The sequence below is a fragment of the Zingiber officinale genome, chromosome 7B, assembly GCF_018446385.1.
Source record: "Zingiber officinale cultivar Zhangliang chromosome 7B, Zo_v1.1, whole genome shotgun sequence".
Lineage (NCBI taxonomy): Eukaryota > Viridiplantae > Streptophyta > Magnoliopsida > Zingiberales > Zingiberaceae > Zingiber > Zingiber officinale.
The window spans coordinates 20,278,062-20,290,839 of record NC_055999.1 but is presented as its reverse complement, the minus strand read 5'-3'; the positions used below and the strand labels follow the sequence as shown (position 1 = coordinate 20,290,839).

The window sequence follows — 12,778 nt, the reverse complement described above, 5'->3', positions numbered from 1 at the left end:
AACCTTTTAATAACTTTATACGGCCCGTCCCACTAAGGTGCTATTTGGTTACCTCTCCTACAGGTTTCGTCATTTTCCACACTAAGTCCCCTTCTTCGAAGAACCGGGGAATCACCCTCCTATCATAATTTTGATGCATCCGTTGCGATATGCAATCAATCGAGCAACTGTTCGTTCTCGGGTTTCATTGATAAAGTCTAATTTTGAAAGTTGCTGCTTGACATTTTCCATGTCATACAGAAGTCTTCTGACGGATGGCACCCCAACTTCTATGGGCACAACTGCCTCACTGCCATTGACCAGGTGAAACGAGGTGAGCCCAGTGCTTTATCGTGGAGTCGTACGGTATGCCCAGAGGATGCTAGGCAACTCTTCCACCCAATCGTCGCCTACATGATCCAACTTAACCTTCAACTCCTGAACTATCTCTCTATTGGTGACCTCCGTCTGCCCATTATTTTAAGGATAAGCCATGGACGTGAAGGTCTGGGTTATTCTAAACCCTTGACACCATTCCTGGATTTGCGTTCTTGGAACTGTCTCCCATTATCTAAGACCAGCTTATGCGGTTATTCCAAATCAGCATAGGATGTTCTTCCATAGAAATTGAATAACGGCTCCCTCAATAATCCTAACTAGGGCTTCTGCTTCCACTCATTTGAAAAAGTAGTCCACTGCTACGAGCAAGAATCGTTTTTGACCTGGTGCCATTGGGAACGATCCTACAATGTTTATACCCCACTGATCAAAGGGGCATGAGACTATTGAGATTTTCATCGTATCGGTCATCCGATGGGTCAGGTTCTGATGCTTTTGGTAAGATAAGCAGGTATTCACCAATCACTGGACATCTCTCTGTAGAGTGGGCCAAAAATACCCGGCCAGTAATACTTTTCGATCCAACATCCTTCCTCCAACATGATTACTGTAGCACCCCTGATATACTTCTTGCAAGGCATATTCCGCCTCATCCATACCTAAGCATTTGAATAGTGGTCTGGAAAATATCCGCTTGTATAGTTGATCCCCGATCAGAGTATATATATGAACTCTTCTCCTGATCAATCTAGCTTCTTCAAGATCGGCAAGTAGGACGCCCTGTTGAAGATAAATGATTATTAGGGCTCTCTAGTCGATCGACTCTTCTATATTATTCTGTAAGTCAATCTGGGCTATCAGGAAGCTCTGAGATATTGACTTATCCAATACCCAAGTGGTCAAAGAGTTAGTCATTTTGGCCAATTCATCAGCTCTCTAGTTTTTCGCTCGAGGAATCTAGAGATCACTGTAACTTCCTTGAAGCTTTCCTTCATTTTCTCATATGCTTTTCTATATAACTGCATATTCTCATTGTTAACTTCAAAGTTACTGGCCACTTACTGAGCTACCAGTTGAGAATCTGAGTGAATGATTACCCAGGCTGCCCCCACATGCCAAGCTGATTGTAATCTTGCCAGTAGTGCCTCATACTCCGCTTCGTTATTGGTGGCTCTGAAGTTTAATCTAACAACCAGTTGCATAATATCTTCTTAAGGAGATATGAGGAGTACCCCTACTCCACTTCCTTGTTGAGTGGGTGATCCGTCCACATACACTTTCCATGTTTCCTCCAAATCAGGCTGATGGACCTCTATCAAAAAATCTTCCAAGGCTTGTGCTTTAATCGTCATTCGGGGCTGATAATGTATGTCATATTCTCCTAGCTCAGTTTCCCATTTGATGAGATAGTCAGCTACCTCTATGTTGGTAAGGGCCTTCCCCATGGTACTATTGGTCAGGACAGTGATCGGGTGTGCTAAGAAATAAGGCCACAGGCGACGGGCCATGAGAACCAATCCGTAAACTAACTTCTCTAGGGTCATATACTGAGACTCGATCCCTTTCAATAGATAACTGAAGAAATACACTGGTCGTTGTACATCATCCTGTACTTTCATAAACACCGCCCCCACGACCCCAGGGATAGCTGACAGATAGACCCAAAGTGGCTCCCCTGCAATGAGTTTAAATAGTGAGGGCAAGGTCTCTATGTGCTTTTTCAACTCTTCTAAGGCTTGGCTGCATTCTTCATCCCATTGAAACTTGGTTGCTCTCCTGAGAACCTTGAAGAAAGGTAGTGCTCGATCTACAGACCGAGATATAAACCTAGACAACGTAATTATTTTGCCCACCAACTTCTGTGCTTCTTTCAAATTTTGAGGCGCTTTCATGTCTCGAAGTGTTTGAACCTTCTCTGGGTTAGCCTCAATTCCCCGCTCGGTAAAGAGATATCCCAGGAATCCCCCCACCCCTCGAGTTCCAAACAGACACTTCAATGGATTTAATTTTAGCTCATATTGCCGTAGCGTGCTGTAAGTCTCATCTATGTTAGAAATCAAATTTATGGCCAAGGTGGATTTGATGAGGACATCGTCCATATAGACCTCCACGTTTCGTCCTATATGCTCTCGGAAGAGCTTATCCATCATTCTCTGGTAGGTAGATCCTGCATTTCGCAATCCAAAAGGCATGACGGTGTAACAGAAAGTACCATCTGCCGTGATAAAGCTAACATTCTCCTGATCTTCCAGCGCTAGAGGGATTTGGTGGTATCCCTGGTAAGCGTCGAGCATGCAGATCCTTTCACAGCTCGAGGTTGAGTCTACCATCTGATCAATCCTAGGTAGTGGGTAACAGTCCTTAAGGCTAGCATGGTTGAGGTCTCGGAAGTCGATATAGGCTCTCCACTTGTTGTTGGATTTGGACACTAGGACCACATTAGAGAGCAAAGGCGGAAATTGTACTTCTCTAATGTGCCCTTCTTTCAAAAGCTGATCCACCTCAGCTCGGATGATCTTATTTTGCTCAGTCGAGAAGTTCTGCTTCTTCTGTTTGATCGGTCAGGAATCATCCAAAAGATGTAGTTTGTGTTTAGCTACCTCGGGTTTGACACCGGGTAGCTCTTTAGGGGACCAAGCGAAGACGCCCCTATTGCGTGTCAAGCATTTGACCAGATCTGTCTTGATTTCTATCGGTAGATCACTAGATATGTGGGTGAGGCTTTCCGGACGCTTGGGATAGAGCTAGATCTCCTCCCAAGGGATGAGTTCCTCTGTTATAGGTAGAGGTTCCTCTTGGATGACGTGGATCCTGCCATCCTGAGTTCTTTGAGCCCGACAGCTTGTTCCCGACTGCATCCTACGACATGTAACTCCAACCGACGTTCATGAGATTTCTGAGCCCTAACAGAATCTCAGTCCGTGGGCCCTCTAGAGATCATGTCTATCTCTCGGATGACCGCATTTCCCCTGTTCTCCTTCTCCATGGATTCCCCTGGCTCCTTGCCATGGCCTGGCTGTTGCCTTCCTTGACCTGCGTTGTCAAGCAGGGATTTACCTGACTGAGCTGCCACGTTCTGCTGGCCAGCCAACAACCTCTGAAGTTTAGGCGCAATCTCAAGTGGAGGCAGAACCAATTTAGCTACACGCCGCGAGTCACAGGCGAACAGGACGCAATCCTCAGTGGCATGAGTGTGGGACCTGTGGTAAGTGCAATAGCGAGGTCTCCACTGACTGGTCCTGGGGCTTGGACAGTTTCTACCCTTTGGGTCATCTGAGAGTCCTGCTTGGATGGGAATCCTGGTCAAGAATCCCTGGCGCGCGGAAGAGGCTGAGGCAGCGATTGGGGCGACCTCTCTCTGGTTTGTTAGTAGGAGCAAGCGTCTTGTTCGCTTTTCATCGAGCCGCCTGGGCTTCTTCTACGTTGATGTAACTGACGGCCTTCCCTAGCATCTCATCGAAGTTATTCATAGGCTCTCGGATGAGGGCTCAGAAGAACTCCCCTTCTACCAAACCATGGGAGAAGGCGCTCATCAATATTTCAGAGGTAGCGGACGGGATGTCCTGGGCTACCTGGTTGAAGCATTTGATATAGCCTCTCAAGGGCTTGGTAGACCCTTGCTTGAGGGCAAAGAGGCAATGGTCTGTCTTCTAGTACTTCTTGCTACTAGCAAAATGGCGTAGGAAAATGGTCTTAAAGTCATGGAAGTAGGTGATGGATCTATTCGGTAACCCATTGAACAATTTTTTTGCTGAGCCAGACAGAGTGTTTAAGAACACTCAGCACTTGATGGCGTCGCTATATTTGTGCAGCAGCATAGCATTTCGAAACTTTCAAAGATGATCCTCCGGGTTCTTGCTACCATCATATTCTCCAATAGCTGGGGGCTTGTATGCCTTCGGTAGCTTCTCCTCGAGTACCCTTAGAAAGAAGGGCACTTGCTTCTGAGACTCTCCCCGGGGCTCCTCCCTGAGGACTATGACTTTCCCTTTCTTTGAATCTCTGGGCGGGGAGCCCTCCGCGATGGAGGCCTATGATTGCTCTTTCTTATTGTAACAATTCGGACCTTTGTGGTAATAGTCTGGGCCAGGTTCCCGGTAGAAGGCTTGAGGGAAATCCTCGGGTTGTTGTCTCTTAGATCCCCTAACCGAGACGTGAGTTGGGTCCTTTGAAATTGTAGGCGTCATGTACAGCAGTGAAGCAGTGGTTTGTTTTTCAGAAGTCACCCGCCTCTTGGCCTCCTTGAACAGTTCGTACTCCTCTGTCGCCATGGTGACGTTGATTCTTCCGGTCTCCTCCATCTTCACGCTCCATAATAAGTGAAGGAAGTTCTCATAAATGGCGCCAAATTGATTCTATCTAGAATCTGAGTTAGACGAAGGTCGGATGAGCTGTTACTGGTGTTGACGGAGAGACGACCAAGACACCCTTATCATACATGCCTAAGAGAACGGACCCTCACGTAGCACTGACAAACGATCGTCACTGAGTCAGTGGTACTTTGGTACTTGAAGTTCTGCGCACACTCAGACAAGCACACGGATGTTAGAGATTAGACATCAGGAAAAAAGTTCCCGGCGCAGACTCTCCGACGCTCAAGTCAGGTACTTTTTCCCCTGGAAGAGCAGTGTACGAAGGAAAAAGAACTGTAGAAGACAAGTCCGAATGTGCGAGAGAGTGTATCTGCTCAAGGGAGAAGACCTCCCTTTTTATATAACCGTGCGTACTTCTGGAGCCGGACCGATGTCAGGGAATGTCAGATGTTAGGACCTGTCTGGTGATGGAGGACGCCTGTTACCCTCCCATGGACTGGAAGAAGGTTTCATTCATAGATGACCGCAGACTATTGAAATATTCCTTGATATATAGCAGTTATTCTCTGACAGACGGTTATGATTCCCTGACCTTGTTATCGCATAGCGGCTTCTGTCTTGCCCGGGTATGACTAGGGGCAACTCGGGATGATATGTCAGGTATAACACCTGGCTCGAGTCTTGATGAGAATGACGAGCTGTGGCGAGAGTCTCATCTTCCCTTTTGGATTTCTCAAGAGCTGACCGGGAGTTGACCTACTAAGAGCACCAGGCCTAGATATGACTGAGTTGAGAAAATCCGACCACTCAGAGTAGGTCAGGCATTACCTCGATTGCACATCATATCTCAGATCTGGGATCCTGATCTGTAAGCACCCCCACCGAGATTCATGCGGCTGATGACGTTAGGCGGTCCAACTTCTTCTCTCCCTAACTGCTAACTGCCATGTTCTCCTGATTGTTGACCGCGATATCTCCTTGACTTTTGACTGTCACATCCCCTTGACTTCTAACTGTTATGCCCCTTTGACTTCTAACTATATGATTTTATCGGATCCTATCGTTATGCACCGTATCATAATCTATATTTTATAGAAAAAAACATTTTTTACTTAAAGAAAATATATGTAGGGGTTTTTGTATATATAAAACAAATTTAAGACATGTTCTATTAAACCTCATACTGCTTAAATAACGACTAGTACGTTCACTGATGTATTTTAAAATAACTGCATAATAAATGAGTAGTTATTAATTAGTACAAATGCAAATAATTAATTAGTAAAAAAATTAGTCATTAATACGTACATCCAAGTCTCTATATATACGCAGTGATGAAAATAATTGCCTTTAATCAATGATATATATTAATGTATTGATATTGATGACTATGCGAGTAATTAACGAACTATTTTAATTATATGCTTATGTTTGTTGTTTGAAGGGATAGTTAGAGGAACTTTTATGATTTAATAAATGTAGAAAGATTTTTTAACAAATAAATATAAAATTTATAATAAATTTAGTAGGTCATTAATTTGACTATTATTAATATTTCGAGTTTTTTTTTAATATTTGTTTCTCTAATGATTGAAATAGTGATCTATTTTCTAAACATTGTGATTTTTTATAATAAAATGTAAATTATTAGTTATGTTTTTTATATTATTTTTAATTCTTTATAAAAAATAAGTAATGCTCAATATTGATTCTATCTAAAAGTTAGGGAGATGACATGTTAACTCAGGTGGATAATTTATTGACCAGTGGAAGATCTCCTTAACTAGTGATGGAACTTCTGAATGATCCTGCCCATAATCCGACAATCTGGCAAAGTGTTAGTGATTCAAGATCGGGGGGGATCCTTGGCTAGACCCTCCGACGCTCAAGTCAGTACAATTGTGAGAAGATGGATGAAGAACAGTAGGGGAAGTGCTTGCGCGAGAATATGGCTCAGATGCAGATGTTTGTGTACCTTGTTAACGGAGAGGCCATATCTCCTTTTTATTCCAACTCACATAACCTCTGTGATCGTGGGGTGGTCCCCAGTATGAGAGTTTATTAACAGATGAAAGAAAGTACAGTTTGGGTGTTCTACAGTGATAGTCCGATGAATCTATTTTCTACTCACAGATTTACCTCTTTTGTCATTTATGCTTCGTGTCATTATTGAGGCGGTTGAGAGAATATGTTGTTACAATTAATATAAGAAACATAATAACCTTCGAAGAAGGCCTCAAATGAATATTCCCCGACAATTCTGCCAAGTTAGAATGTTGTCTATTTCTTGTCTGTTGAATGTATCTCGACCGGTCCACAAGACCGACTGTAGTATTAATCTGCTTTGTCATATGTTAAATACTGTTAATATCTGTTCAGAGGTTAATATAGTATTCATAGTGTGCCACAAATCCATTCAAGGAGATATATGATAGATTATGTATGTTAGAGCATTTTTTAAGGTATTTTAAACTTAGTTGATCTGTGCATGACCGAACAAATATGTAGAGTTTCCTAAGATAAGTGTCTTTAAGCCCATCCGGTCTTTGCTCGGCCGGGCATATACAGAGATCCTTATACTCGATGGGCCTCTATTTGACCGACCTTATACTAAGAATTTTATGAGGCCCAAGGTCCTTAAACTTGCTCGTTCTTTACCTAGTCGGGCGTAGACGGAGAGCCTTATATTCGACCGACTTTTGTTCGGCTAATCTTATACTGAGAGTTTCATAAGACTAAGTGTCCTTAAGCCCGTCCGATCTTTCACCAGCCGGACATAGATGGAGAGCCTTATGTTTGACCTACCTTTTTCTGACCAGTCTTATACTGAGAGTTTCATAAGACCAAGTGTCCTTAAGCTTGTCCAGTCTTTGTCCGACTGGACTTAGACGAAGAGTCTTATGTTCGACCGACCTTTGTTCGGTCAGTCTTATACTAAGAACTTTATGAGGCTAAGTGTCTTTAAGCTCGCTCGGTCTTTACCCAACGAGGTGTATACAGAAAGCCTGATGTTCTACTGCCCTTTGTTCGGCCAGTTTTATACTAAGAGTTTTATAAGGCTAAGTGTCCTTGACCCCGCTCGATCTCTAACTGGCGAGGCGTACACGGAGAGCCTTATGTTCGACCGACGTTTGTTCAGTCAATTTTATACTAAGAACTTTATGAGACTAAGTGTCTTTAAGCCCGTCCGGTCTCTATCCAGCCGGACGTATTAGGAAAGCTTGATGTTCGACCAACATTTGTTCAACTAGTTTTATACTAAGAGTTTTATAAGGCTAAGTGTTCTTGAGCCCGCTCGATCTTTACTTGGCAGGCATACACGGAGAGCCTTATGTTCGACTGGCATTTCTCCGACCAGTCTTATACTACGAGTTTTATAAGGCCTAAGCACTTAGAGCTTGATTAAGTTCTCACCGGGCCAAACTCCCTTGCACTCGGTAAACTACTTGATTAATCAAGTATATTATTTCATGACTTCCAGAGTAAAATATTAGAATCTTTATATTCGACCAGCTTCAAGGCCAATCAAGTTTATTTGAGCGTCCTACTTTGTAACTACTGGGGCAGGACCCTAGAGTTTTAATGCGGGGTGATTGACAGAATCATATGAGAAGTGCCCCTCCCTTTTGACTTTGCCTCTCCACCTTATTTTGATTTTGATCATCACATCATCTTCAAGATTCACTCGCTATAACCCATATCAAATATATTGAAAAATAAAAATAAAAACTAAGTAATAGGGTTGTAAATGAATGAACCATTTGTGAGTAAATTTGGTGATAATTTAATATAAATTTATTTATATTCAGTTAATATACTTAAGGTGAATTGAATGAATGAGGTTTTATAAAATTTATAAATAAATAAATAAATACCTTTTAAAATAAATAAATAAGCATGTAATATCAAACTTGCTAATCAAATAAATTAATTTAAAAATATAAAAATATCAAACAAACTATCAAGCTAAAACTAAAAGTTTTATAATATTTAAATGAAATTTGTAGTAGTAAAAAGAATTATTTAAATGGTTTAATTTATTTTAGACTTTACTCGATTTATTTTGATTAATTTTATTAAATAAGATAAAATAATACAAAATTTACTTGGCTCCCCTTTCCATTAATTTTTAGTTTTTTTAAAGATTTATTAGGACACTCGAAGAAAAATCTTTATAAAAACAAAATTAAGTTCAAATTAATCCACTCATCGAATCCGACAAATCGATCAACATCGGGTCTTCCATCTCAATTACAATTTGCCGTACAAGATTGGCCGATACATAATTACATTTTTAAACATTTTATTTTATTTTTTAATTGAAACGGTAAACACTCGCTGCGGGCGGATCCGTTCAACGGGCCTGAACCCGACCCGTCAGCGATATATGGGTTTCGGTCGATGCGGGTCGGGATGAGCTGGCGTCGGGTAAGTCGGCAGCTCGTCGTGGGGCCAGGGCGCCATGTGAACCGGACTCCCGCCGACGCGAGCGGTGGTGTGTGTGGGTGCTTGGGTGGAGCACCGAGGCGCCGCTCCGCCGTCGCATCCTGACCGTCGTTTCACCGATCCGTGTGCTCCGGTTTGATTGGTATTTGGTCACGGTCAGGTGAAACGTCTCTCGCTCTGCTCGATTTTTTTAAAAAAATATTTAATCACTGGAATATTAATTAGTTCACATCAGGCAGGCACGGAGATCAGGGCCCACAGGCTCGGGGTCCAAACCGGCATGGCATGGCGCGTGACGTGCGAGTGAGGAGCGACTAGGGAGAGAGAGGGCAGCCTACGCGTGGGGTCTCCATCTTTAGGCCGAAAACGACGTCACGCCGTCAGTTTGTCTTCTCGCCGCCGTTAGCGCACAGCCGGACGAGGGAGGATGGAAAATGAAACGGACGGAAAGAGGAGCGATGGCCACAAGGAGAAAGGAGGGGAGTGGATTTAAAATTTCAAATAATAACATGAATTTTTCTTTAATAAAATTTAAAAAATCCGAGATAATATCGAGAAGGAATCTTCGCGACCAACCACGTCGTCGTGGAGATTCCGTATTCCGTTTTGGGTCGAGGAACCACGAAATGAGGCCTGGCACTTATCTTCATTCTTAATCCAGATTTTTTTTTTTGTCGATAAGAAATCGAACAATATAGTTAGATATTTCCATTCATGGACTTTTACATGTACAGCGTTATAAAAATGATTACAAATTAAGTATAAATGTTTATTATTCTGATGCATTGGCGAGGTTGTGGGGGGAGAGGCACACGACCAAACTTCACCTACCTGTTTTTTTTTTTAATTAAAATTTTTATTTATTGCAAGCAGTGCTGCGGTGCAACTGGTAGTCTCCGGTTTTCCCTTCCGCTCCACTTTCCATCCTCCCGAGAGAGATAGAGAGAGAAGGAACGAAGAGAGGGAGGGAGAGAAGCGGTAGGCAAATAAAACGGACTCCCATCTCCTCTTCGTCCTTTTTTATCGCGTTCTCTGTATATCTCTCTCGCCCTTTTTCTGAGGACCCGAGGCACGGTTTGACTGTTGGGGGAAGTGGTGAGCGAGCGGCGGAGCAGCATCGCCATCATTCCTTTTGCTGCCCGCAAGCCCCGCGCCCCCTGGCCTCCTCCGCCATCGGTCCCTCGCGCTTCGTGCTTTTTTAGCCGTCGCTGAGAGAGAGAGAGATCGATCTACCATGGCGAAGGAGTTGGAGGATGCAGAGTTTTGGCTGCCAGCCGAGATTCTCGGCGGGGACGACGAGCTCTTTCTCGTTAAGGGCGCCGGCGATGGGAAGGTGGCAAGTTTCTCTGCGGCTGGCTTCCCTAGTGAGTTGCCTTTCGGCTTCGCCTCGAATCTGGACTCGCCGGTGGAGTCCGTAACCGACGACGAAGAGGAGGATTACATGGCCGGGCTCACCAAGCAGATGGCTCATTACTTTCTGCAGGACGATGACAAGGAGGCCGAGGTGGCCACAGGAACGGCGGACAACTCGAAGGTAAAGATTACGTTTCTGTTTTGTGCTGGTTGTTTTTGTTGACCATTCGACTGATTTTGGGAGGTCTGCGTGCAGGCCATGGCCGGTTCACCTCAGTCCACGCTTTGTGCGTGGTCGGCTTCCTCCAACAGAGGGAGCCCGAATGGACCCTCGCTTGTGTCGTCGCCGCCAACGTTGTCACCACTGGAACAGAGGGGAAAGGCGGAAAACCCTCGTGATCTGCTCCACGAGGCAGCGGGGCAGGTGATGCGTCTTCGTCTCGATGAACTCGGTCATCAGGGGAGCTTGTATGAACGTGGGATTCTCCACTCGCATATGACTCCACCGATTGCCACTGCTCCGACGAAAGTTGGTGTCGAATTTTTTACTCCAAATCCTGTTCTCAGCCGGCAAGAGATACAAACAGCTCATGTGAGTATCATCCCTATCAGCTTCAAAGATCTCTGGAACGCCATAAACCAATTTGTTCTTCACATTTCTGAATCATGTTCATGCCTTTTTCTGTAGTTTTACCACTTGAAGAGGCAACAAGAGATAAAGCAGCAGTCGTCGGCGGCGGCGTGGGCGAAGCAGACCAAAGCCAAATCTACCATTAGTGGCGGACGGTACGGCGAAAATCTCTATTGCCGCCCCTTGGATCTCCCCGCCTCGGCGTGGCCGCCCTTAGGAAAGCCACCTCCTCAACCGCAACAGCCACCGACCTTTACGGGCTCCGGCATGCGTGCCGTCTTCCTCCACACCGCAGGAGCCCGAAAGGAGTCCGCCGGCACCGGAGTCTTTCTTCCGCGCACCGCCGGAAACAAATTCGAACCGAAGAAAAAGTCAGGTACACCGTCCTCCATCGAGTGCCAGAATCCTTCCCATGGATCTGGTATCGTCCACAATCTGTATTCCTTTTTTTGTTTTTTCTCGTATGATTCAATTTGCTGGCCAATAAGCCCTCATACTATTCCTTGTCTTTTGCGTGTAAAGCTTTCGCGATTTTTCCGTTTTTCATTCGTTTTTTTCCCAACCTTTTCCTATCGTTATTCCTACTCTGCGCAGGCTGTTCCACCGTTTTGGTGCCCGACAGAGTGGTACAGGCGTTGAATCTGAACCTCGACGAATTCGCAGCTCAACCACGGTTCCCCGGTGGCTTTGTTCTCAGCCATGGTGATTCCTCGGATGCCTTCCGTTCGTCAATCCGATCTGTTTTCTTGGTTTTTTTGTCTGTCTATACCGCTAGTTCTTTTTCTTTTTTTCCTCTTCATATAGAAGCTCTCATTGGGCGGAGCAGCGTCGTACCGTCCCATCACAAGAAGCCCCACCCCAAGCTCAGCACGCTGCCGCCGACCGGGCCAGCATTTCCAGCAGCACCAACAGCAGTCGCTCACGAGACAGGCCTCCCTCAGGAGTGGACCTACTGACCCCGTCCGCCCCCACTAACATCATACTTACCGCAGCGTAGCAGTGGTTGCTTTAGCGATTAGCGTAACTCCAGTAGAAGCAAACGCCAAAAGTATCCCAGTTAGGTTTATTGATATTGTATTTTTTTGACGGCGCCGGTGGTTGCGGTGGTGGTTGCGGTTCCAGCAGGGTACAGTGGTGGTGTGCAATAAACCCATGGTCGTGTTGTTTTGGGTGAAGAATTACGGTAGAAAACAAAATGCGTCAAAATAAGAACATCTCCAAGCAAGTCTCTTCTCTGCCTGCCTTGGTACTTTGGCTCATCAAACCCATCTTAATTGTGTCTCTGCAACCTATTCAATGCACTCCAGGCGCAGAGCACGAGAACATGGGCTTGAAATAAGGACGACTCTCCTTTTTTCTAGCACTCTCTTTTTGTCCCAGTATTATTTGTTTTGTAATCCTTTTTGTCTATAAATGAAATATTCTGTGGTTTTGCACTTTGCTCGAGTTCAAGGAGCGTGGGAGAGAGAAGCAATTATGTATCGGTTTCCGAGGCGTTTTAATGCTCTTTGATATCTTTCGTTTTGATTCGGGAGAAAGGCGTTTGCTTGCTAGCTAAGCGAAAGCAGGAGTGTGCAGTCAGTAGTGGGTGAACCGTACTTGGAAGGTCTTTAATGTTTTGTCCTTTGTCGAACTTTCCTTTTTCATTAGCAGCACTGCGTGAGTTGGCTCGTTCAATCTGTACGCTTTACTTTGATAAAGAACTAAGTTACTGCGC

The 12,778-nt window shown here is 44.5% G+C and overlaps 1 protein-coding gene across 1 annotated transcript; it reads left to right on the top strand.

Moving 5' to 3' along the window:
- Positions 1–9,969: 9,969 nt before the first annotated feature.
- LOC122005471 lies at positions 9,970–12,497 on the top strand. The gene is made up of 5 exons (XM_042560506.1): positions 9,970–10,611; positions 10,687–11,022; positions 11,119–11,437; positions 11,656–11,763; positions 11,866–12,497. Exons 1-5 carry the CDS (start codon positions 10,312–10,314, stop codon positions 12,015–12,017), a joined length of 1,215 nt encoding a protein of 404 aa, XP_042416440.1. The 5' UTR covers positions 9,970–10,311; the 3' UTR covers positions 12,018–12,497.
- The last annotated feature ends 281 nt before the right edge of the window (positions 12,498–12,778 follow it).

Coding starts and splice junctions, on each gene's coding strand:
- LOC122005471 (XM_042560506.1), top strand. CDS start 10,312: ATGGCGAAGGAGTTGGAGGATGCAGAGTTTTGGCTGCCAGCCGAGATT. Junction 10,612..10,686: donor GAACGGCGGACAACTCGAAG/GTAAAGATTACG, acceptor GTCTGCGTGCAG/GCCATGGCCGGTTCACCTCA. Junction 11,023..11,118: donor AAGAGATACAAACAGCTCAT/GTGAGTATCATC, acceptor CTTTTTCTGTAG/TTTTACCACTTGAAGAGGCA.